Below are 27789 nucleotides of genomic sequence, written 5' to 3' on the forward strand. Positions count from 1 at the left end.
AAGCACATCCAACTTGATGGGACAGCTCTAACAAAATCTTACACAGACATTGCAGCAAGACAGTTTTGAAGAGTGTTTAACTGAGTCATCTCTGAAGTCCTGGAGAAGATAATCCAGGTCCACTACATTTTTGAGTACTACAAAGTTTACACAAGAGTGTTTAAAGATTAAAAATATTTTATTTACACTTTTCTTTATACACATTTTATACATTTTTTTCAGCTTGAAACCCAAACAGAGCACATATGCAAGTCTGAGCATACTTGTATCCATGACAAGGGAAAATTACTTTCTGCCAAAAAAAAGACAAGAAAAAATGCCTTAAAACAGTTAAAAAGAGGCAATTCTTAAATTATTTAGACAAGTTTATAGCAGTCCTAGGGTAATCATTAGACAGGTAATCCAAATGTATATATGAGGACATATACAAATAATTTTGATTTTCTATAGGAAAAGTATTTCCAATGGCTAGACACAAGCACAGTACAGTTTGAAAATAACTTTTCCTGTTAACTTATCAAATACATTCTTTTCAATACAAACAATCTGATATTGTACACTGGAATTGTGGGATATTATAGTGGAATTGCAATCTCCAGCATATAATAATTTATTTTAGAAAGATCTACAAAAATAACAATATGTAGGGAAAAATATTTAACATAAAAACATAATTCACTCTTCCCTTCACCTGCTCCAACACTGACATAAAAGTTAGGTGGGTCCCTCTGAGGTAATAAAAGCCCCCCCTAAATATAGCTAGCTTTACAGTCCTATAGAGCACTTCATTTCCTAGACTTACAGTAAGATTTTTCTACCAGAGCCATAAATAAAAACTATCTGCACATAGAACTTATTTTCCCCTAGCTACCAACATAATATTAATCCAATAAGTATTTAAAATTGATTTTTGAAAGCTGTTTCTAAAAGATTACATAAATTGAACTTAGAGAAGTGTAAAAAAATTAGTAGAGGGACACACAGGAAAGCTGTGCTCAAAACAAATTAGTTTTTCTGCCACATGCCACATACAACTGTTTTATGACGTTTACCCACACAAAATGGAAATTTTCAAGTTACTCACCAACTTTCAAAAATAGAATACAAATGCAAAAGTAGTCATTAGCATTTCTTTTAAGCAGCTTTTAAGTGTTTAACAAACATGAAAATCTCAGAATGTTAGCTACAGGACACCAGCAAGCTCTGTTTAAACAGATGATTTAAGATGTCTTCTAGTTATGTTCTTTCCTACTCTCCTTCGGCAAACCCTGCCATGTGTGACAGATGCTTATTCAAGTAGTTTCACCACCTAGATATATATTTTTATTAGCAGGAGAGCAGGAGGGATGTTCTCTTTGATGGCCCCAACCCTATAAACTCTTAAGCACAGGCAGAGTAACACATGTGCTTACATGTTTTCCTTTAAGTACCTTAGAGTTTTCTGTTTCTTTGTATTGGACTATTCACATATGTGAAGTCTACATCTGAAGAATCTGGGGCCCAATTCACTATTTATTTTTTTAAGAAAAAGTATATTAAAAAGGCAAAATACCTCTACAAATGCAACTACTTCTAAATAGACTTTGACAAATGCAGGCTGACACAAACTACAAGTTTATTTTAAAGAACTGTTAGTGTCTCCCAAAATGCTTACTCTCCCTTTGCTAAAGAATGGACATCATGAGTTAAGCAATGGGGTTTTTTACATCAGTTTGAATTTGCACCTGCTGAACTTTATCTGTTTCCTGAGTGTCAAGTGAAGCTTCATCCCTGACACAAGTAGGTACCATATTCTCAGCATGAGGAAATGCAGCACTTGGAATTCTTGAGGCAGGAGGGCCTCAAGAATCAATAGCTTCAAAGCCCAGGAACCAGGGAAGTGTTGCAGTCAAACCCTCAGAGCTAGTTCTAACAGGACTGCTATCATACTGCAGGAAGTAGGGCATCCACATTTTTCAAAAGTAACATAAAAGCAGGTTGCCAGGTAGCTCATATGCTGCCACTTGCTAGCAGTGCTTTCTGAAACAGCAGGACCTCTGTAAAACCAAGGTCTGCCTTCTTCCAGCTAAGTTCATGGGAAAAAAATACCCAAAGTTTCTTTTTGCCAGCTGATGCCTCCCTACAATGAAACTACCAACAAACATTTTGTGGCAGAAAGTGAGCTATTTTTTCCTTATGCAGTACTTAAAAAAAAAAATCTGTCCCCTAAAACCAGACCTAGGAGCATGTGAAATTGGAACTGGCAGTATCCAGCCCCTTTACAGGAACACTGTGCTTTTTGTCCATTGTCTTGTTTGAAAAGAAAATTTATTCCTGAAGTTGGTTGCTAAATTAAGAAATGAAGCTGATATATTTTTTCTATAGATGTGAAAAAAAAACACCCTAGATTGTAACTCATTATGTCCACCTTTCTAAAAAAAGGCAAGTATATTTGCTTTTAAAAGCAAGTCATATGTTGCATTTTAAATATGTGGGTGACATTAGATTTGCTGGTATTCCATTATGGGATGGGAATAGGAGAACCTTCCCAAATCTAATAACCAAAGATCATAACTTAGCTATTCCTTCACAAATGAGAGGCATTTAAATGTATTTTAAACCCCATCTTAATCTGACCATAACGCTCAAAATTTGATAGTAACAGGCAATTCTTATCAGCCATCTTAGGTTTGTTCCTAGTAAGGTACTAAGTTATCTGGAGCTAAATACTAAGAGCAAACATTAAAAAAAAATTTCAATTAAAAAAATCCCTCCAAGTAACCAAAGTAACTGTCTCAAAAGTTCCATTATAGTATAAAGGAGAAGCTAATTTTTATATTTCAGGTCCAAAACAATGAAAGCACAGTAGATATGTAAACTGACAAAACATGCTCCCATATCCCCACCACTCTAATCCCAAGCATCCCTAATGCTGGAAAGCTTACAGCCAGCCTCTCAATGGGGACACAGCTTCAGGGAAGCTGAAACCAACAGTTCAATTATAATTTCACAGAACAATTACTACTACAATCCTGAACAAGAGCTTTCAGAACTGGGCACCTGAAGATAAACATGAGCTTAAAAGCAGAGCACCAAAACCCATCTGGTTCTTCATTTTTCAAGTGTCAGCACTCACCAATGACTTTAGTGGCAGCTGCTGAGTACACAGAGCTTCAGAAGGTGCTTAAATGCAGACTCAAAAATGTAACTTGAGACACCCCTATCCTTACCACTACTTTAAAAAAAGTCTTGGCCATGTCTCTAGGACATCTGACTCCTGAACACCAGATATCCAGAGCCAGAGCTGCTCCCACACTGGCACTGGCCCCACACAAAGTGAAGTGCTCTACTCTATGTAACGTGCCCTTGAAGCTGCCTCACACAGGATTAGCTTGCTGCCCCATTAAGAAATGAGCTGGTGACAAAAAAAAAAAAAAAATAACAAAACCACTAAAACAAACCAACTGTAAAACCCTAACCCCAACAAACAAAAATCTCTCAACCTGTGTTTTTTTCTCTTGTGCCCCAATATTCCATGAACTATGTACAGTCAGCACACAGGCAGCACCTACCAGAGTCAGTTTATCTCTCCCCATGTAGGGTGATGTACACGTCTCACAGTGAAACTGAGGTTTTAGTGTAAGCCACATTTTTTTAAGTTAGTCTATCAAGAAAGTAAATTAGATTTCTAATTCAGTAAACTGAATTCTTATTAAAAAGGACAAATTTAGCTGCAAACTAGTCTGCATCAGAAGGCTGAATATCAATATTTGGTCCAGTCCCTTCTGTTGTAAATAACTTATCACTACAGCTACGATGGCAAACATTACCTCCTTCTTTCAAAATATATGAATATACTCGATTAATAAATAATTTCTAACAATAAACAAACCCTAAAAAAATCTGCTGACTTGCCATATAGCTCCAAATACTCACATTTCAACCCAAAACATAATTCCTACAAAGATACAGAAACACAACAGGAGAAGTTTTACACATTGTTTTAACTTCTATTATTTGAAATTTCATTTACACAAGCAGATGTTATTTTTATATAGAAAATTTAGGGTGATTTTGGTCCCTTTGTAAGTGCATTCTTTTGAACTCCCTGAGTACTGTACATTCCTTTTCTACAGTGAATTCTGACTGGAAGATGCTGAATAAAGTGGTTTTGCATTGCTGCATATAAAGTAAAGTCTACTGTTTAAAATGAAACACAGCAGCATAAGATTTTACAAAATATGCAGCTCATGTTTCAGCATCTGAACTACATGTGAGCCTTCAGCTTCACCAGATCTCTCCTGTGGGTTCTAAAAGTGGCTAATTTACATCCACAAAGATAGTCCAAATGTTATTTGGACTATACTGTTATTATTTATGTCATGGCAGATAATTCTTGTCAATCTACTGTCATTTATACCTGCAAGTTAGCACAATGGAATAGTCAAAGCCCTCTTGGACCAGCCATCTCTACTCAGGCACTCCAAGGTCAGTAGCCATAGTTGTGGAGGTTTTTATAAAAGAAGCAGAAATTACACTAACAAACCAATCACCTAACTCCACATTTTCCAAACACAGTAGTTCTTAACAGTTAATAGTTAAATAATAATAAAAGATTTTATCACTTCAATATGAGCACTCATATTGAAGTGTGAGTATAATAAAGTATTGACAATAAACTGTAGCATATCCAGTATCCAGTTCCAGAAATAACTGTGGGTTACAGCAGTGCTGAGCATTTGCTTATTGACGTTTTCAATTTCAACAAAAAAAGAAAACTGGGCAGCACATTGAAACCAAAAAGAAACTCAGGTAAAATGATTTTACTTTTAAAAAATAATTTATAAAATAACAAATAACCAACAGTTCATTACGTAGCAACAATATAAAGAGTTTAAGGTTACTGGATCAATCAGTATATACTAAAGATACTTTGATACCAAATGAGGCTTCCAGTTTCACTTAGGAACTTTGAACTATTTAGCTCATGAAAGAATACCCTAAATGCAACAGATATGGCTGAATCTGTGCACTAGTTAAAATATAATATTGTAACTGCACATAAAAAGATGCATTTATATACAGTTTTTACAGTGTATGCACATGTGTGTATACATTTTTTTACTCACCAACAAACAACACAGACAATAGAAGGCAGCATAGAAATAGAGTTTTGAATATAAAAATGCTTTGTTTTAAATTTAGTAGAAAATGTGTAATTTGCATTTTGGCAGACTAACTGGTACAGCTATACAAAACCAGGAAAAGGGTCATGCAAAAGGGTCAAAATTCTTTTCCAAAGTAAATAAGGAAAAACAAAAACACCTAGTAGATTTGAGAGTACTTTGCAGTTAATAGGAAAAGCATCTAAAAGACAACATAAAATACAGAAATGGTTGGCTTGTTACTTTATACCTGGTTGTACCCAAGTACAGGTGATGAACTGTATTTTGATGCTCAATAAAAAATGAAAGTAACATCCTCCTTCTCTTCCTTTCACAAATATTTTTGTCAAACTCAACTTACTTCAAAAGCATAGTGGTATAATGGCCATTAAAAAAAACAGAACACATTGTGGACATAAAATGTTACCAAAAAAAAGCAGACTCAAAAATATATTTTTTTCTCATACTTACAATTACATTTATTAAAAAAAAAACAACAAAGCTTTCACAAGGTCAGACCAACTACCACCTTTTCTAATAAACTTGGTAAGTACACTGCCTGTACATCCTGTTTCTCTTGAGCATTTGGCCATTGTTCTTATACACAAGGAAATGTCTCTGCAGGAATTCAACTGTTTGTAATTTTTTTCAACAAATTAGTATAGCTCTTTTGTATTTGACTGGGTTGTTCATTCTGTTTTAGCTGCAACGTCTGACATGCTCCAAAACATACTCAGGGAAGTGCAGGCTGCAGACCTGTAAGCCATCCAGCTTGCACGGCATCCTTGGATATTCATCTTCTTTCCACTTGTTTTCCTCTGGATCAAAAGTGAGAATTGAATCACTGTAATGACCATTGTAACAAAGGCCTCCAAGAACCATTATCTGCTTGTCCAGAACAGCCACACCATGACCGCTCCTGCCTATTGGCATAGAAGCCAGTATAGTCCACTGATCGGTATCGGGGTCATAAACCTCTGTAGATGGACATCCCTGAGATTCAAAGGAAGCTCTCAGGATCACACAAACACCACCAAAGACATAGAGCTTACCATTATAAGAAATCATTTTGTGAAAGCATCTGGCATAATTCATTTTGCATTTGTTTTCCCAACAGTTAGTGACCACTTGAGTTCTCCGTGTTCGCTGCTCTACCGTCCCTTCTTTACTGGGATCAAACACACACACTTGCTTAGAAGTTGAAGAGGATGTAATTCCACCAGTGATATACAACTTGTTACCGAGCACAGTCCCTTCATGTCCGTACTTATTGACTGGGTAGGGATCCACAAACTCCCACTTATCTTCGGTAATGTCATAGCGTTCAGTGGAGTAAAAGGTTTCATCCCTGGTTCTGCCAGCCACTGCATACACGTACCTGCCAATCACCCCGACAGCGAACTCGGAGCGTGGCACAGACATGTCTGCCATCCGTAACCAAGTGTTCTGCCTTGGGTCGTACCTGAACACTTTGGATGAAGCATGGAACTCGCCATCTGGCCCCAGTTCTTCCCCACCTAATAAGAACACGAAGTTATTCACAATGGCAAGGCAGTCTGGTCGCAAAGGTACTTGAGGACCCTCTAGTTCCCACCAGACCCTCGGTTTGTGCAAGAGAAGGATTTTACTGTTTACCATACTGTGTCCTATCATTCCTCTAAATACTGCAGTCTGGGGTTTGGCAGAACGAATTTTGTTCGATTTCATTTCCATCAAAGGCTGCTGGTGAACGCTATGAAAGTAATTCATGGCTTGGTCAACCTCATGTCGCAGCTGCCGGGAGTATCGGTAAAACTCTGATGTTTTTACCTATGAATACATTTAAAAGATATTAAAATTCTGACCACGAGAAACAATCCAGAAAACCTAAATCACTATATGTGATTAGAAGATTATTTTACTTTGTTTCATTCAGGCAATCTTGAGAGCAATTGCATTTATGCATGAAGGTTTAAACTGATGTATTGTTATCCAAAATCCAGAAGGCAATTTAGTGATTAAGAGCAGTGACTAACATTTTCAGCAGAATAATCACATGCAGAATTTATGCTGGAATTAGGCACAGCTGAAATCCCCAAGTCTAAGAATCATTCCTTCTCCTGAAAACAACTTCAGTTCATCTTCTGCTTAATCCATAAAGTACCCAAATTAAAAATTCCATATTTTCCTGGGTTTCAAAGACACTCTACACACCCATTCTGTGGTTACCAAGGTGTACTCTAGTCTGGTTTTTTTCTGCATTCTCACAAACAAAGCCTGAGCTCCCAAATGCTAGGCTCTGCTCACACAGCTATGAATTGCCATGGGGTGGGAAGGGAAGGTACCCAACTGCCTTCCTTCAGAACATGTGCTTGCACCAACTACTCATCATGATGACGACCTTAGTGTTTCCCCTGTGTGAGTCTCCAGGTTAACACATGCCTTGAACCAAGAAGGAAACGTCTCCACCTATAATCCTTTGGTTGTGCATTTCTTTGGCAAATTGCAGAGGTAGGTTTGAACTTCCACTTCCCAGGTTGAGAGTTACAACCTAAAAGCCATCTTTGTTCAGTTTTTTTGGAATTGCAGACACAGGGGAAAATAGGAATTCGTTCTGGGACCCTTCCTACTATCTGAGCCTATTCAAGTGCCTGAGGCTGGTCCTGAGACTATTCCAAAACATATTCCTGTCTTGAACATTTTAATTAATCTAGCTCACCGTGGGAATTTCTTCAGAGGCCTCACTCTTCCTGTACAGTGTGGTGTAACACAGCATTCTGAATCACACTTCTAAAACAAATCAAAACCTGCTAGATGTTGCCAAATCCAGAAACCCTCAATCAGATTTGATCCTAAATGCCAGTTTCTTTCACATAAAATTGGATTGCTTTCAAACAGTCTAAAAGCCTTTTGTATCCACCAGCTCCAAATAAGCAATGCTCTGAAAAAAAATCAGAGGCCACTCTGAAATTTCAAGTGATCACAAGGTAACACCAGGAGCTACTGTTTTTAAGTATCTTTTACCCCACCTCCTCCTACCCTCTGTCCCAAAGAATAAATGCCTCAGGCATGGTGGTATGAATTTTGACATATATGGAAAGCAATTTGGAAATTAATGTTCTTTATATCTTGTGAATAAAGTAGCTGCTTGTTCCATAAACACATACCATTAAAATTTTGTTAGCCATCTGGTAATCATATCTTCCTTGTGTAGTAATTAGGGCATTCTGCTGTCAAAGAATGATTGTTTAAAAAAAAATGTTTTGAACTGCTATTATTGAACACAACTTGCACAGTTTTTGAGACAGTTTGAAACACCCAATTTCAAAAAGAAAGCCTAATATTAACCTACTATTGTAAAGTGATGTATTGCTCAAGAGTTACAGTGACTTAATGTTTTTATTTAAACTTTTTCTTTCCTCCACTTAAATCTTGACAAGTTTAACTTATCTTTATTTGAAAAAAAGGAGGATGGTCACATGCAGATCATATATATTATTCTTGAAGCAATGTCCAGCCTCTTTCTACTGTTTTTACCAGAAGTGATTTTGGAGCAAAAAAGTCTACTCAGGTATGGTACTCACAGAAAACCCACAGCAAGCCCAACTCTTCTGGGAACAACAGCTCTGTTTTCTTGTTGCAAATAAATAATATATCATACAAAAACAGATTTGCTCATATGATATTTGTTAGAATAAACCATTTACCTTGCCTGACTGAAAAGACTGAACATAAATTACAGAAAATATGCTAGCAGGGAGAACCACAGCACACAAAAATGGTGACATATACAGGTGAAAAAAAATGAATAAAGAAGTTAAAATAACAAAGAATCGTGGCTGGGCTACTTTATCCTTAAAAGGAACTTTCAAATTCTAAACCAGCAGGACTACTTCATGTATTCCCAAACTAGAGCTATCCTCTTTGGAGTTCAATAAAAATATAAATTCTCTTTTTTTCCACCTATATGCAGTTCAGGTTTTCTTGGACAATTATGGAAGACAACAGGATCAACATGCTTACAATGTGAAGCATATCAGTAGAACCTGGCAGAAATGGAATTTTTTTTCTTTCTCCCTCAGCATTTACAACTCTGTTATTAGATCTAGAAACTGGAATGCCAGCCAGAAACTGGAATTAAAATAAGCCTACAACCTCAACCTCCACATAGCCTAAATCTCACCCCATGAGACCATGCCAAAGGAAACAAGGAGTATCTCTAATTCCAGAGAGGGACCCTCAAGACCAGGAAATCAATCTCTTAGTTTACTATTGCTTATCTTGACAAAGGCACTCATGTCAAAGCCAAGCCTCAAGCTCTTACCTTAAATGACAAAGACATGATGGAGCAAATGCAACTCCAGTTATTTACACCCTCTGTGACTGCAGCTCACGGGGAAGCTTTGACAAGCACAGCTTGGAAGAGCTGAACATGAAAATACACAAGCACTAGCCATTCTTACAATATGCAGGAAAAAAAATCCCACAAAACAAGAGTGATTGACTGCTCACTTCTGGTAAGAAAAGCTAACTGGAGCAGTCTTAGACTTGGCTGTCAAGGAAAAATATCCCTGTTTTTAACCATTCACCTTCAACCATCCACCTTTCACCAGCATAACCTCTGCCATACAGGGGCAGCACCTCTCCTGAGGCTCAAATGATGAATGTTAGGATATGCCTATAGGAAAGTACAGACTGCTCACACTTGCTTAATGCAAATGAAAACAAAGCAAATGTAGGTCATTTGACCCATTTTCAGTCATATATTCTAGGATGTTCTAGAAATATTTGCAATGTCCTAGAAATATTTGAAAGCCCTGTTCAGTCCCTAGTAAGAAAAACCCTCTGCCTACACTTTCAAGTAATTTTACAGTAATTTTCATTACTTGTGTATATTATCAAAAAAGAGAAGCATTAAAATTTAGGTGGTTTGGTATTTAAAACATCTCTAAGTTGTGAATGTCAGCAGATGAATGCCCATGGCCTTTTGCAGGAACTTCTATCTGACACCCAAAACATGCAGAAGGAAAGCCCTCAGCCTTCAAAAGCAGGCTCTGCCACTACCTGCAAGGAGCAACAAGGAGCTGATCAGCAAATATCAAAGTCCTTATCAACAGACCAATTTTCCTGTTAGGCTCAAATGGAGAAGCTCTGGAAGGAATGTGTCCACAATAAACAACACTCAAACAGAACACACGGATTTCAGCAGAACAGGTGGAAATGCACAGCAATTGTCAGGAACCCTGAAGTAAAACAAATGTGCATTCCTAAAGAGTACATCATCAACTCCGAATTTTTGAAAAAATATTAATGCTTCAAAGCATTTTTAAAGTTTTTCTTTAAAGTGTTCTGTTATCTTGCTGAAAGGTCTCAGAGGCATTTTAAGTCGGACTTGCTTATCAACCCCAGTCATACCTGTTAAAAAAGGAATTTAATCCAAGTCTAAAGCTTTGCTCATGTGATTTTCTTTACATACTTTACATTCTTTCCAAATCTTTCTTTAATTTTCTGGAGAAAATCCCCTTAAAGAGGTTATGCTGGGACAAAACCTAATGTAAGAGTTTCCACAAGATCTCCAGAGATGGAGGATGGGAACTATCTCAGTGTATGAACTACCAGCGGTTCACAGTTTTTCTGCTACACAGACAGAACAGCATAAACAAAATCAAATGTGTTATTCCATAATAAAAGATGTAAAAATAATTAGAAATATCCATCCCTCTACTTGCCCCCTGGGGCATCCCTCCAATGCATTTGAGCTTTAATGCATTTCCTCTCTTCATTTTAAACCAGTGAAACACTCCATAAAAAGTGCTGGCTTTCCAAGTTAATGCAGTGATTAATCACTGCCTATTTTTCTGAATGCATGCTTTTCTAGTTGTAGCAGCTATGGAAGTCTCAGAATCTTCCATTTATATTATATGAAGAAGTAAAACAAAAAATTAAGCCATTACTTTCTAATTTGAAAACTTATCTCCACAAAAGATCAGCTGTGTCCCACATTATGTTCATCAGCTTTCCCCCTCCCCAAAACCAATATGCTAATTAATAAGCTGCAGGAAGAGCAATGAAATGCCAGGTAAGTGTTCTCTAACACATCTGACTTCAGTATACAGACTTAAAAAAAAAATTCCTCATACAACCACTTACAGCTACTGCTCTGTTTGTATTCTTGTTACTTAGGTTTATAAGAAAAAGTTTTAAAAATCAGAAAACTGGCTTCTTTTGAAGTGCTCAAACTAAACAGCTATTATTTGTGCACCTGGTAACTAAATTTTAGTATGTGATTATATGGGGTAGCTATTAACTTGCTTCCTTATGTAGAACTCGTAAAAAAACCACAAAGGCAAACATAAACAAAAGCACAGAAAAATCCCAATGGCTCATAATGTCACTTTATCATCTCTAATCATTAAACAGAGAATTGTTTTAAAGATTCCAACTTATTGTGCTTATGTTTTCTAAGCCTGCCAATTCTGAATGTGTGATGCAGCTCAAACTCAGCTATCAGGAGTACAGAAGCAATGCTCCACCTTTCCAATGAACAATGATGGCATCTGTATCACATTTCTAATAACCAAATTCTTACTCAAAACAAAACCCTGAACTTATTTTACTAGAGATTAACCTGAATCAAAACCAAAGATCCACCAATTCCACTAACAAGGATCCTTATTATTTTCACATCTGTTTATCTCTGGCCACATTCTAGCCACAATTACAAGCTGGTATGAGAACTGCTCAGTACCAGTGAAGGGCTTTGAAGGGCTATTCTGCAAGAACAGAAATCCCTTAAGTGTTTCAGCCTAACCAAAGAAAGGCACAGCCTCTGTGCAGCAAGGACAATGCCCTTAAATTGATTGCTCAGCTGTTCCTTTTTAGAAGTTTTTTAGAAGGAAAGAGAAATTGTCAAAATCAAGCTGGAGTCTAACTCAGTCTAACCTCTGAAATGAGAGTGGAATCAAAAATCTATATGTCACAATTAAGAAGCTCTGCATGTAATAAATGCTGCTAGCAAATCTATTCACATCAACAGTGATCCCAACACCCAAAAATATTGAGCCCAGCACCTATTTACAATAAAAGGGGCCCCTAAATTCATCCACACTTCTTATTCTACACCTCAGCAAACAAAGTTGTGTAAGCAGATACATATGTATTACTAGAAATGGAGGTAAATGGGAGAAAAAAAAATCAACACATTTATGAAAAGGCAAAGTCACAGTAACAAAACTACAACGACATCTTCTCAAAAATTACTATTTTCTAGGAAAAAATTACTATTTTCTAGGAACAGGACAGCAGATATTCAAATATAATGTGCTATTTATCCTACCTCTACAACAGAAGCTGATGAACCTAGTGATTAGTAAATTTTTGATTTAAACTAGCAATTAATAAGAAAGAGCTAGTCATAATAAACCTTACAGACTGGACATAAAAAAAATCTCTGGGTTTTAAGGACAGAGATTTTGAAACAACATTTCAATCTGAGTAGTGCACAGAACCTAAATGGAGCTTAAACAGTATATATATTTCAGGGAAATCATGACATAGTTGCCTCCAGTAACATGGAGATTAACTCAGTGATCCAGGTGAAAGGCACTTCAACTCCTATCTGCAAACTTCCTCAAGACTTACAGAGCCATGGATAGGTTTAGTAAAAACAGGAAAGCACATGGATAATATCACATGGATAGTGAAGCTTGTGCTTTTCCCCAAATACTTTGCCTTTACTTTCTAACTATTCCCTAAATCCTTATCTGATTTATATTCCCATTTTTTCCCATACATCTGCATGTACCTTAAGGGCTGAGGAACAAAAGGAGTACCTACTCATAGCTCAGAAGTCATTCTTCCAGGACATTCTGTAGTAAGCAAACATGCTGTACCTCCACTTGTGCACTCTAAATGCACTTCAGCCTCCAGGTATTAATCTAGACTCACTGATTTAATTTTTAAATTGTACATCTCTCAAAAAAAAAATGATGTATGGAACAGAATGGCTTAAGAGGACAAAAGTAACCTTACCACAACTTGCAAAGTTAAGTTATATAAGTTATTTATATCCTACAGTGACAGGCATCTGAGAAATAGGTATTAGAAAGGTTACACAAAAGTACATAACAAGTCAGCCAGTGTACAGTAAATACAGAGTTTGGTGAACTGGAAGACTCAACCTCAGACTGTATTTGGTACATTCATGCATTTACTATGTCCTGGCTTCAGGAAAAGGGAGGATTCTGTTTGTAGATCTCCAAAAAAGGGAGTTTTACCACTATTTCCCCATTCCACACAGAGAAGAAAGAGGCTTTCCCTGAGTTACTGCCAGAACAGTGAACAGATATGCTCTTTTATTAAAAAAATGAAGTGTTCTGTATTCTGATGTTGGCTCCAACTGCAGTTGTCCTGCTGGATAACTCAATACTCTGCAGCCAGGGTAGAACATAAATGCATTCCTAGCTGCAGTAACAAGTGGCATAATTAGCTCTGCTTCTCTCTGCTGGGCTGTCTCACTCCATAACCTGCACTGGCTTTTCTCTGCTCCCACACACAATTAACAGAGAGGGTATTAGCAGATAAAGCTTTTACATGTAGGTACATAACCTGGCATGCTCAAACCAAGTGCTCTCCTGAAGTTGCACCTATTGGGCCACTGTCAAGATAAAACATGAGGAGCACTGTATGCAGGATTTATGCCAATGATCCCAAAACCAACTCCAGAAGTTATACCCAAATATAATGCTGAACATACACTTTCACATGCACTTACAGAAATTTAACTGAAGACAGCCTGATGCTTGAGCTTGCATCCCCAAAATTCATAATGCTGAAGCAGACTCACATAAATCCTGCCTTATCAGATTAACTTCAAAAAATATGTTGTGAATTCTGTAGTTTTATTACTGAAGGGCTTAAATGATGTAATAATATGGTTGAAGTACCCATTTAAAACAAGACACTACACAGTATCTTGCAGAGTTCAGCTCCTACTAGTTAAAAATATTTTAACCCAATAGAAACATTACATTAGTGTTCTAAAATATGTTTAGGTATTTATTTTATTTATGTCTATAATCCAATATAGCATAATAAATATATTTTATGTATTATTACTTCCTATACTCAGTTCACACACAGAGAAAGAAATCCAAAATATAAAAAGTCACTAGTCTGAAGTAATTAATAGCTCTTATAATATGAAATACAAATAAGAATTACTGCTTAGATGATCCAGTGGCTCTTAAAACCAATACAACCTTGTCTGTAGATTCACCAGATACTAAAGTAAAAATATATGGAAGATTAATTTGTAAAAAGCACAACAAAAACATGGGTTCTGAATTCCTATTAATTTGCTGAGAGGTGAAAAATACAGAACTTGAAGTTGTATCTTATAGCACAAAATTAACATTGTTAAAACAGCACAAATCAAGTAATTCCTAACCTGAACACTGTTACTGGCCTGTAAGAGAACTGCTTACAAAGCATTGTAATCTCTGTACTATTAATAAATATTCAGAGAATCTGAAAAACTAAAAAACAATTTTTTTTTGTCTGTTCTTCAATAGTAGAAAAGGCAAGTTCTCATTTAACTCTTACTACATACAATGGAAGTTAACTATAAATCACCTGTTACAAAGAGTCCTCTGAGTCCTCCTTTATTTAAAGTAAATCATTACATTTGACACCATCAATAATTTTTGACTGTTATTATGTCTTGTGTACAACCAAGTGTATGAGTAATTTTGCAGGATCAAGGCTTACTTCTAACTGCTGTGTAATAGCACAAGCACTGAAGATATAACAAGAAAACTGCAGATTTAAGAGCAGATGCTACTTTTCATTTGTAAATAACTCTCCTCTGTACTTAAGCCACATAAGATCTGCAGTCACTATTTTTGATTGTATTGGTAACAACCATCATAACATATACCCTACAGATTATGTGCAGGTCTAGAGCCTCTGGAAAGCAAGAAACAACTTGTGGAAAACAGTTAAGAACATTTAAAAATCAAACTAGATACAAGTGACCTTATTTCAAAAGATCTTTTCCATATTAAGTCACATATAAACATGAACTGCAAACATACCTGTTCTCCAGCCACTGTAGTATTATTGTCTAATAACCAAAGGCAACACTTCTAGATGTTTGCCTTCTCTGCTTTTCTTTATTAGAAAAATAAATGCTATCATTTTGTTCCTTTGCATAGCTTCTGGAATCTTACCTATTTAATGGCATGCTGCCCTAGCTAAATGGAGAATCCTGCCTACTGCTTTTCAAATGCACCAACCTTCTCAAAAACACTGGATGGTGTCATCAAACAAAACCTGATGTTCTGAATGATGGTGTCCGTATGTCTCCAGCGTCTTCTATCATGGCGCAGCCAGGCCTGCACAGCTTCATACAGCTCTATCTCTGGAAACCTGCTCAGATGGTCATTGTCCAAGTAAGACATGAGCTTCTCAAAGCTCAGGTATGAAAGAAAGTCAGGTCTGGACATGAGTGGCACAAAATTCTCTAGCAGAAAGGAATCCAGTTTTTCCCTGACTCCTTCGATGTTTACACCAAAATCATCCAGAAGTCTCATAATTTCTGCACAGTTTTCTAAGCAGATTTTAGCTAAGAGAAAAGAGCAGCAAAACTTTACCACCTCTATAAGCTGGACATACATGGCAGCCTGAAGGATTTCATGAACAGTGTTCATACTCAGTTCAATAGTTCCATAGTACATGAATTGGAGGACATGACTGAAGCCTGTAGCTGTCAGACCTTTCAAATGGATTTTGTCCTGATCTCGTTCTCGCATGTCTGCTGTGAACATAATCCTGAAGTAATCACTCTGGGTGGCAAGCAGTGCTTTATGGGCCTGAAATTGGTGGTCTTCAATGACAAGTGTGACATCAAGAAGCAATCCCTCCTCATACAGTGCTCTGAATCCTGCAGAGACACTGGTGTCATGGATGGAGGAGCTAAACCCTTCCACGTCCCCTGCCATGAATCACCTGGGGGGAAGAAAGAAAATAAATAAAAATAAAAATAAATCATAATTTCTAATAACATATTACAAGCTCTTCCTGACCAGATAAATCCTAACTGAGATTGCTTTGAAGGACTTAAAAGTTTTCACCATTCTTTCTGTTCTATCTCCAGCTGAAAAATCAACTTAGGAAATAACTTAAAACACAAACTTTAAATATTCCTCCCCAAACCAAATATTCTCATTTTAAAGACAGGGTAATGAACAAAAATAACTGTGCAATACTGCCAAAATGATTCCTTACTCCAAGTTAATTCATGGTCATATAATGAACTAAGAAGGTTGTCATGGTTTTTTTCCTCTCCCCCGTCAATCTTTCTAAAGAATTTATCTCAGGGGAGCAATAAAACACCCACTCTTGGATATCAAAGGTCTCAAAAAAAGGAAGCCAAACTTCCTTAACTTCAGAAAAGCTCCAGTAGATCTGTACATGGTATGATCATAAAAAAACCCCAACATTTATTATGCTTTAAAATCTATGACAATTTACTCCAAAGTTATTTGTAGGTAAATGAACATTTTTACAGATACTATTTGAGACTGTGTGATTCACTTCTCCTGTAACAACACAGTCCCATCATGTTCCCCCCCATTTCTTACTATAGTGATTGATACTAAGTTATGAAATTTATGAAGTGCAAAATACTAAGGCAACAAGAAACACTGCCAAGAACAGGTCACAAAAAATAATATTCTGTACAGTGGGCTTAGTGAAGCTTGATTGCTCATTAAGCATTTGCAGATATAATGTTACTTATATGCAAGCTAAAATTAAACTGCAAATAAACCAAAAAAATCTAAGAGGTGCAGGATCCTACCCTGCTAAAGTCTATTACATAATCAAAATAAAAACCTGTTCAAAATTCAGAAACTTCTCAAAATGTTGCTCAACTTCTTTGGGTTTAGGTAGAGTGAAGTTGCCCAATGCAGCTTGAACCAATTAACAATTCACCAAAGGACAACAGCAGCTGCATTCTCCTTCTCTGTCACACTGCAGGACCTGAGCTACTGCTGCCTACTTTGAGCCATTTCTGGGGTTCATTGGGCTACTCCAGAAAGTCTATTCAACTCATAAACATGGCTAAAAATTAAACTAAGAGCAGGGAGAGACAGATGTGAAAAAGACACATGACACAAACATGACCACCCCACTCCCCAGCACACACAAACCCTCAAGACTAGAAATCTTTCTGCTTCCCAGTGAGCTGACTTCTGACCTGACACTGTGGGGTTTGGCACAAGAACCAACCTGATGCAGAGGGGAGGACACATACTTGTGCAGGAAGAGAGAGAAAGAGAAACAACTTCCCTACTTGGCATTCATTTCCTATTAGAATTGGTTCAGCTACTTTTGTTCCACTTCATCCCATCTTAAATTACACTTCAACTTTCCCTCAGATATTTGTTGCATTTAATTCTGAATTTTCTATAACAAATGAAGCTGATAATGTTTTGGTACTGGTAACCCACATGAAAATCTAAATAATACCATACATTAGAAAAACCTGCAGATTCTCAAACTTCACACAAGTCTATGGAGCCAGAAGTGACTCCAGGCTGGCCTGTGTTTCACAGCCCCAGAGAGCAGTTTCCACTCACCCCCACTTCCTCAAGCACCACATTCTGGCTGCTGCCATTGTAACAGGAATGCATTTTATTAGACTCATCAATGGTTAATCATCTCCTCTCCTTCACTCCTCAGCACACATCCTGGAAAACCAAACTGGAGATACCCTTTGTGCAAAACTGATCTGGTGAATGGGTGTTTGCAGCCACACCTCAGCAGCACTCCCACACTGCTGAAGGCTGATGATGGGTTCTGGGCACGATAAAGCCAATGCTGGGAGTGCTCTTTACAATTAAGGCGTTCTCACAGAACTCAAATTCCTGGAAGTAAGAGCAGGAGCAAAGAACAAAGATGGCAACCCAATCACTTTCTCACCAGTATCCAAGACAGCACCTTCCCTTCAGTGTCACTGAAGACAAAGAGAAACATGCAAACTGCTCTGCAACCTCACACTGTGAGTCTCTCATTCCTCAACATCAAATGCCTACCAGAAAGAAAAAATACCATCAGATATATTTCTTTGTTGTTGCCAACTCTTACACAAAAGCAGATGAGGAAAGAACCACTTCATGAATTTTTACCACCTCAGAAAGAAGCACCCAACTGAAGAGGAGGCATAAAGCCTGACTTTGCTACAGGATTTTGCTTTCTAACTGGATTTCTGATATCAAATAAAAAAGTAAGAACCAGTATCAGCTTACTTCCTTCTTTCATTGGAGTACTTGTAACTCCTCTCCACCCATGCCCAGCTCTCTGATGTTAAATAATAGCTGAGCTCATCCTTCCTGTTCAGAGATTTAATGATCACTTGCCTTTAAATGGGCCACTTATTTTCATAAAACATACAGTGACCTAGAGCAACTCTCACTGCTGTCTGAAATGAGCCAAGAGCTTCAGTGGTCACAAGGACTCTCAGACAGTACAACTGTGGAAGTTACAGAGCTTCAGGAGACCAGCTAAGACTTGGCTCAGCATCAGTTCCACGATCAGGATTAAAAATGGGAAAGGACAGTTGGAATCTGCAAATGTGAGAATGAGAACAAAATGACACAACAATGTATCAGGGGAGAAAAGTAAAAAATGAAGCAACATTCCCCAAGTGACAGAAGCAACTGTATATTCATCTGGAAATGATGGGATCTCCCATCCCACAGGTAATCCCACTGAAGGGATCTCTTCAAAAGAGTATGTGCACATCTGTGTACCTGAACAGCACTGAAAACCCACAGCAGCAAGCTCCAAACACAGGAGGATCTTTGCCCTTACCTTGACAAAGGTAATTACATTATGGGTACTCCTCAAAAAAAAGGAGACAAATTAACTTGTACACAGGATGGCCCTAAAAGAAAGGCCTCTTTCAGCACCCTCAAGAAACAAAAGGAAAAACGTTGGAAGTGAAGTTAAGCAGAGAGACATGGTAGATGCACCTCCAGTGTTGCCTTTAAGGAGCAAAACAAGGAAATAATACTCAACAGAATCAAAGAAAAACTCCAATTCCAAAACAAACAACCCCCAAACAAAGAAAACAAAAAACCCCCAACCAAGCCAGCACCAGAGTGTCCTGGACAACTGGCTCTAGGTGGCCCTGCAGGTGGCACAGATGACCTCCAGAGGTCCCTCAGGACCTCAGCCAGTCTGTGAATCTGTGATCCTGTTGCTTTTGCACAGACACTGCAACGATGTGGGGATTTTTCTGCCACCTTCTTTTTAATTCTGATTGAATAAAAATAAGACAAATATACATACACAAAAAAAATCATGTATATGTTACTGTCCTATGAATTTTAAATCTAACAAGGCAGCAATCACTGAAATACTGAGAAATAAAATCCACCTGTATTTAGGGAACACCCCTTAGGGCTGCAATTTTTACATCTCACTACAAGTGGATATTCCATTAAAAATATTTAAAACACTGAGTCAGCCACAAATCTCCATAACAGTAACAAAGGGGTCAACACTTGGAAACAATTATTTCTGAATGTTTTAAAAATGTGGGTGTTTAAATAATTTAATCCTTCTTTTCTCATTCCTGCTGATATTACTTTTAGTAAATCTACAGATTTCAACATTAACATATTTTTCCTCCTAAACAGCAGTGAGCATTTAATGGATTACTTAGGAAGCCACAAAAGCATTAAGACTTCTCCTTACACCATCTAAAGAAGCTTCAGAATTCTAGGAGTGAAAAGCAAAAGGACTACTTGTCTCCCTGCATTAAATAAAAGGAGTAAATATCCTTTTCTTGGCATAAAGCCATACACATTATCAGCAGATAAATTCTTCTTTAAATAAAAAAAATGCATTGCCAGTGCAAATACACAAAGGGGTTAAAACAGTACAAAAACTGGGAAAGTAGATAATTAAATGCATATTATGCTTAATTGGTAAAAATCTTCATTTCTAAAGCAAACATGCTCCATCAAAAGCAAATAGCAATGTGGTAGTTCAAACATTTAAAAAAGCAACACAAAATACTCTCAAACCAAGTAATTTTTCTAAAGCATAGCTATGCCATTCCTCCCACACACACACTTGCAATCTTTGATGTAATTCTGAGCACTATTCAAATGCTGCACTTATTTCCCAGAGGACAATACATAACATTTTTTTTTTCATATTTTCAATAAAAATGGAAAATTCAGTTAGATTTTCTTCATGCATGCAAATCACAGCTGCACACGTAATCCAATGGAAGACATGGAGCCTGCAGTGGTCTATAGGAAAACTGGAACAAAAAAATTCCAATGTATAAACAATGAAGGGGAGGTGGGGGGCAATGTACATTGACATTTGTTATTGTTCTGCACCTATTAGAGCTGATCAGGATAATGCAGCACAGGAAGTAAAACTCTGCTGAAAAGCCAAAAGAGAAATACATTTAACCTTATTAGCTGTTCCTTACATTTTTTCCTCTTTAAGCACATAATGCATTAGATTCTGCAGTGCTCTAACTGCAAAAGCACTTACTTGGAACACTGATTCCTCATCTTTATTCTGCAGCTGTAATAAAAGTCTGACAGCCCTCCTCTAGACTGCTTTTTCTTGCTAAACAAGGAGAACCTTCTTTCCTCCTCAGACCTCGGGGTCTGAGGCTCTTAGTCACAAGCAGAAGAAACAGACTCTAAATGCACTGGCTATTGAGAAGCAAGCTATACAATATCTGCTTTTGACTCATGCCCTCCTGGATTTAAAACCTCTCCAAAAGCAGGGCTACCTGAAAAAGGGCCCTTTGAATACGCACTTTATATGATATGTAAGCTTATATGCATTTTCTAGAGACAGAAATTTATTGTCCTTTACCAAGTCTAGCACACCAGCTCAAAGAGAAATTTCAGCTTTCCTTTACTGCTGTTCCTTAGTAACTCATTTGGGATGCTGAGACAGAACAAGCAAGATTTGTTTTGTTTACTAATTATGGAGTACTTGTTCATTTTACCTATCCCATAGAAGATATTCTAAGAAATCATCTTTGTGGACAGGCTGAATCACAAATTTTCACATACTAAAACACTATTATCTTTGAGTTACTCCATAAAGATATTTCACCAGACACACAGAACCATGCTTTGGTTACACAAAGTACTAAAATAGAGCTTAAAATGCAATAATCTCTTCCATCCACCAAATGCAAGCACTTAAATGTAAATTTTAAAGCCGTTATGCATGCTTTATTTGGTGGAGTGCACAGCAAAGGCTGCCTAGAGCAGAATTCTTTGATCCTATTTTTGTTAACATGCTTTTCTGCAGGAAGAGGACATTTCTCCATAGTCAAATGTTATACACACAGATGAAAATACAACACAACAAGTATTTGAACACACTAGCAAACATTCACAACTGCAGAGTACTGTGTTGAGTAGGAATGCAACTATAACATACACAGTATAAGTAATTCATCCCCCAAATTAAACCTTTGTTTACATGGTTTAAAACTAAAACCATTAAATTTTGTCCACCATTTTTCATCACAATCCCCCACTAACAGCAACAGAAGGAGTGATGTCATGTGGGATAGATCAATAACCAGTGGCTATCAAAGTTTTCCATTGCTACAACAATTGCAAATGTAGGGAACAAAGCAAAACATTCAGTTTCCATGTGTTTTATCTGAAATCCTTCGTCATTAGTACACTAAATCTGGGAAACAATTTATCTTCAACACGTTGGGTATGCTCATGTTTAACACTTCATCCAATCCATCTTGAGAATTGCAAAAGCAGTGGATTACCTGAGAATGGAGAAGTTAGGAGCTCACCAACCCCTGCCAGGCAGAGGAAGCAGACTGCCAGAACTGCAAGCTGCCCACACTGCATTCCTTAGGGACACAGAGCTGGCCAGGACAGCTCCCCTGGCCATCTCTGCCTGTGCTGCTGGCTGGGAGCAATCTGAACCAGCACACAGCAACAGCGGCACTTGGTGTCACTGTGGTCACCACTGCTGTGGCAGAAGCATCAGAAGCAGTTACAAGCAAAGCTGCTAAAATTCAGCCTGGATTGTGCCTGGGCTCAGCATGGTTATTCCTCACTCTGTGTGCCAGAACCTGCAACTGCACTTCACAGACACTAAGGTAGCTTGAACCATCTGTCTGAAGGGTCACTGCATCACAACACCTGCACAGAAAACCTGCTCCCAAACACAGAGCAAGCTCAGCTCAATGCTCTTCCGACTGCACTGATACCAGAACAGGTGCCCTGTATAAAACAGTTGATATCTCCACCAAAATGAGAATTATCTTTAACTGGAAATACTTACATTACTAATATCTAAAAGTTAAATAATTAGTAGTGTTGAAAACTACAGATTTGCCATTGCTCTCAAAGTGGACAGGACTGCTCTATCCTGAATGATATCAGTGCTTCTTTTATATATATATATATATATATATATATATATATATATATATATTTGTGTCTTATAGAAAGATTAATCTTTTCAAATGCAAGAAAAAGGTATGAATAAAGCCTGATTCTCTCACTGTAAAGATTTTTATGAAGAAAATTATAGTGTAGTTTATACAGAAAAGTAGCAAGCTAAGTATTTGTTACTTACAAAAAAATCCTATCTTTTCTGACTTATAATATTTTAGTATAATAAGATTGAAAACAACAAGAAGTAATATTCAAACTACATTAGTAAAAATATTTTAAATTTAAATGAGAATTGCTAAATTACCCCCTCCATTTGTCTTTTTATCTGTGTCTTATTGCTAACTTAGTAAGTACTGTGAGCATCTTCTGAGAAATGACATGAATTGTGCCCTTTGTTCGAGACACACAAGGTTTTAACCTCACTGGCAAGCGTCAAACTCACTTGTCAGAAACACAGAAATCTCAAACATATTTCATTTCTACACATATCCCCCAAGCTGGCAGCTAGATGAATGAAAAAGGTCTGATGTCTCCAGTGTGAGCCCAATGGTTATCTGCTGTGCTCTGCCTGCTGAAAGGTAAATCAACACATGTGCAGATCCAAAGCAGCCACAGGGTATAATTATGGAAAGTGAAAGGAGATGAGTGTCAGTGGGAAAGTTTATAGGACATGTGGTAGAAATTAAACAGGTTTTCTAGGTGATGGAAGAGAAAACACAGGAAGTATGTTGGTGCATGGTGGTAGGCTCAGGGGGTCTGAATGTGATCTGGGGCAATGGTGGTGGAAGAGCTGGGTTATTCTACAGGTAAGTTTACATAACAAGTCCACAGGACGCCAGACTTCAGTAGTTCTGTCCTTTTATCCAGTAATTCCTCTTCTAAAGGAGAAGAAAAAAACCCAAACCCCAAACAATAAAAAGGCAAGAACTTTAAATTTTTAAGTGATGTTCCAGCATTTACCAAACGGATCCAAGCTCCAGTACCAACCCTGCCTAGCTCTACTCGTACAGATCACGGATACTTTTTTCACGATCAGCTACGATCGAGGGGGGGAGGGGGGCCAGGTAAAATGGCCATTTTCGGGGCAGGAACTCGGATGACCTACTTCGTTCAGCTGTGTGCTGGCACGCTGAGCCCCGCTCCGCTGGGAGCAGAGCTCGCAGGCCGAGCTCCCCCCAAGCGGGGCTGCCAGGCCCGGGGTCCGCCACGAGCGGCCGCAGGAACCCGAGGGGCCCGGCGGGGCTGCGGCCGTCCCGGAGCCGCCAGGCATTCACTGTGCCCGCCCGATCCCCGCCGCAGCCCGCCCGCTCCCCGCCTGCCGGCCGCCGGCCCGCCGGCCCCAGCCCGGGGAGGAGGGTCCCTGAGGGCCAGGAGAGCGCCCGGGCCGCCCTCCATGGGGCGGGCGACGGCGGCGGGAGGGCCCGGGGGATCCTTCACCCACCTCTCGGCAGCGGCGGCGCTGAGGACGCGGCTCCTCCCGCTGGAGCGGCGGAGAGGGGCCCTGGCTCCGTGTACCATGCAGCCGGGGGCGGCGGAGGGAGGCGCCGGGGGGCTGCGGAGAGGGGCAATGGCTGAGGCGAAGCCGGGAGGAGGAGGAGAAGGAGGCGGAGGAAGAAGGGGGGATCCTGGGCTCCCTCCTCCCCGCCGTCCGCGCTCGGGGGGGAGGCGGGAGCCGCCCCCGCCGCGGCGCCCGGGCACCGGCGCTCCCGGCCCGGCCTCGCCCCGGGGTCCCCGCCGCCCTCACGCTTGTTTACCTTCCGCGCTGCCCCGCGCGGCCGCGGGCGCCATGTTCCCCCGGCAGCACCGCGCCGGCCGTCACTTCCGCCGCACCTGAGCCGCGCGGGCGGGCCCGGGCCGAGCAGCGGCACCGGCACCCAGTACAGGCATCCCGGCACCGGCACCGCCCCGTGCGGGCTCAGCCAGAGGCCGGAGCCCGGGCACGCCCCGAGGAGCGCGGCTGGAGACAGCGACACCGAGAAGCATCATCTGGGTCCGGCCCGCGAGGACGCGCATCCACACGGGTCCGCTTGCAGAGGGTCCGAGTTGCGCTGCTCTCTCCCACTCGCTGCCTCCGGGCTGCGGCCAATTCCTCCGAGGCTACGGCAGCTCCCGGTTTGCCACGGCAGCTGCCCGGTGTAGCGCTGCATCCCGCCCCGGGCTGCAGCAATCCCCGCTCGGTGCCAGCTGGGCTCCTCCCCGGACACCGGGCAGCCCAGGTGCTGCGGGCTGATCCCAGCTGATCCCAGCCCGCGTGGGCACCGGGGCATCCGAGCCGCCCCTGAGCAGCGAACACACTGCACACAGGGAGCACTGCCCTGAACGGGGTGAGCAGGGCTCTGCCTTAGCACAAACATCACCCCTTAGCTTTCGCTATTTTGCCTTTGCCTGGCAAGCTCAGATTTTATTGTAAGAGATGAACTAACCTACGTGGACCTTTGGTTTGCCACTACCACCCGCAAACCATTTGCTACCCTTCCATGTCACTCACTGCTATAAACAGTAGGCCACAGGCTGCCGTCCTCTCCCAATTTACTGCTGTTCACATCCCTTTCACAGCCTATTTTCAGACTCTCGTTACCACCCCCTTCCCATTCTTGATTTACAAAACAAGTGTACCTTCTCTATACCTGCCACCCCCAAGCTGAATGTCTTTCCCACCTTTCAGGGCTTCACACAATGAACCAGCTATTCCAGCTATTCCATGTAGTGCCTCACAAGGACTTCCCAATGCTATTCCCACTCTGCTCACCTGCCCACCTACTGCTCCCTCTGCTACAATCAGCTTCCCATTCTCTCCTTCATCCCAATGGCCAGGCCTTTGCCACTCCTTACTGTTCCATCTCATTCACTCGTGCAGTAAATCTGCCTCATCTCCCCAGCTACTGTTTTAAAACCTGTTATTTGTGCACTTCTGGTGAAAAAACCAGCCTTTATGGACTGACCCTTCCAAGGCACCAGGTGTTCCTGCCACCTATGCCTCAAAGGAGAGGCATTCCCTCCCTTTTCCATAAGGGACATCTCCTGCTGCAGCAAGCATGTACCCACCCATATCAAATGCTTCAACAAAGAAAAATGAGTAGAAACCAAGTTTATCAGATACAGAAATGATACAAGCAAAACTTCATGCATCCTTCTGCACCCCTCAGGCTTTTGACCTTCACAGGTCAGCCAGGGTGGAAAAAGCTAAGCAAGACTTTCATGTTTTACCTGACTGTCATTTTGCTGTCTGCAGTTTGTGTCAAGCTGAGGTGTGAGATGATCTTCAGGTCTCTCCTACACACTGTCACAGAAGAGGACCTCAAACCTAGCCACAAAGCAAAACCACAACAGCTTTGACATTTAAAACAGCTCAACATTTCAAAGCACAACAAACCCCTCCCGTTCCCTTCCCCTTCACATAGAAGGGGAACAATTTGCTTCTATCAAAAAATCAAAATATGTTAATAGTGTCTCAGTTCTAGTCTCCTGAATAAAATTAAATAATTACATTTAGGCCTCTGACAATAACCACTGGTATCAAGATTACCTTACTGAATATTTAAATTGAGATTTGGGTTGACCCCTCTGATTTAGGCATCTCTACAAAGTCAGTGGCTAAGCTGTTACCACTGGCTTAAATGAGACTATTGCAATGAATAAAATTATGGATATATTTTTTGAGCTATATTAATACACTAGTTATACTAGTTTAAACTTGATTTAATTCATATATAAATGTCCAATACATATATATTGACATATGACATAATGTCAACTCCTAGAAATGTTCTTACCTATTTTAGTTGGGGTTGTTCAGCCTGGACAAGAGAAGGCTCTGAGGAAACCTTATAGATGCTTTTGGTGCTTAAAGGGGGCTCAAAATAAGGCCTGAAAATGGACTTTTTATAAGGGTATGTAGTAACAGAACAAGGGAGAATAACTTTAAATTGAAAGAGGGCAGGTTTAGATTAGCGCTAGGAAGAAATTCTTTCCTGTGAGGGTGGTGAAGCACTGGCACGGGTTTCCAGAGAAGCTGTGGATGCCACATCCCTGGAAGTGTTCAAAGCCAGGCTGGAAGGGGCTCTGAGCAACCTGGGATAGTGAAAGGTGTTTCTGCCCATGGCAGGAAGATTTGAACTCAATGGTCTTTGATGTCCCTTAGAACTTAAACCTATGATCCTACAATAATTGGACATTTGCAGACTTTAGACTTTTCTGGGTTTTCTTTATACTACAAACATTTCCAGATAAGTGAATCTAAATAGCAAGAGTACTTCAGAATATGTAAAATGTACAAACTCATTATTAAAATAGAAGCAACAGTTTGTGTATTTTTTTCATATTTCTGACAGGGTGTTTGGCAAGGATTAAGTCCTTTTTAAAGACTATTTCAAATGTGACAAAAACTATTTCCATGATTTTACACACACTGCACTGCATTTATTGCATAATTTAAACAGCTAAGTAACTACTTAGCTGTTTAAATTATGCAATAATTAACTAAGTCCAGTATTTTCAGTTCATTTTCATAAAAGAGGGATTATACATGTGTGAACATGGAGGCAACTACAACCAAGTATTGCATCATGTTCCCACTGCACCTCGTGCATCTCAGTTGTTTTTCCCAGCAGTGAGATATTTAATACAAAATTGAAAACAACATGTGGCCTGATAGAAGATTGGATATGAACATTTATTTTCCCAATCAATGTATGACATGATAGGGTTGCAAGACAAAATACATTTTGTCATTGGCAACACCTTCATAGATATTGGAAGGTTTCTTACAATGCGTTTCTGTTAATTTCCTCAGATCAAGAACAGTGGCAGTGTGTTTGCTCTAGGTATATCAAGCAAAACTCACTTCTAGCTTTTGATCAGGAAAGCATGGAAATAGTAGCATTGGTGAAAGTGGGAGGTCACAAACATTGTTAAACCAGGCACACCAGTTTCACACAGATTTCCATCATCACATTGCAGTCACGTGGTTGTCTGCCCCAAACCTGCTTTTTTGACCTGCAAACCAGGCTAAGTCTGAGAACAAACGTGTTTTCCAACAGACAAAGCCGCTGCTGCTGGCACAACACACAGGAATTTGAGATAACTGGTTACCTGCATTGAAACCTGCATCCCTGACCACGGAGGAAATACTATCAACAACATTTCTGTGCTTGTAAGAGGCTCCCATGAAGAAGCTTGATTTCCCA

At 39.5% G+C, this 27789-nt stretch overlaps 1 protein-coding gene across 3 annotated transcripts in view; it reads right to left on the reverse strand.

The window, feature by feature from the left end:
• Window positions 1-191: 191 nt before the first annotated feature.
• KLHL15 (kelch like family member 15) overlaps window positions 192-27789 on the reverse strand; it is a 28329-nt gene continuing 731 nt past the window's right edge. The window contains exons 3-6 of one of the 3 annotated variants that reach the window (XM_058823600.1): window positions 25811-25907; window positions 15419-16130; window positions 6197-6953; window positions 192-5962 (exon numbers count right to left, since the gene is read on the reverse strand). In XM_058823600.1, coding sequence (XP_058679583.1) covers window positions 5844-5962; window positions 6197-6953; window positions 15419-16123 — 1581 coding nt within the window. In that variant the 5' untranslated portion in view covers window positions 16124-16130; window positions 25811-25907 and the 3' untranslated portion in view covers window positions 192-5843. Of the gene's footprint in view, window positions 6954-15418; window positions 16131-24044; window positions 24156-24357; window positions 24390-25810; window positions 25908-27789 lie in introns of those variants that run through there. The other 2 variants (XM_058823592.1, XM_058823583.1) reach the window with 2 other exon arrangements.

This window comes from Ammospiza caudacuta, chromosome 2 (genome assembly GCF_027887145.1).
Source record: "Ammospiza caudacuta isolate bAmmCau1 chromosome 2, bAmmCau1.pri, whole genome shotgun sequence".
NCBI lineage: Eukaryota > Metazoa > Chordata > Aves > Passeriformes > Passerellidae > Ammospiza > Ammospiza caudacuta.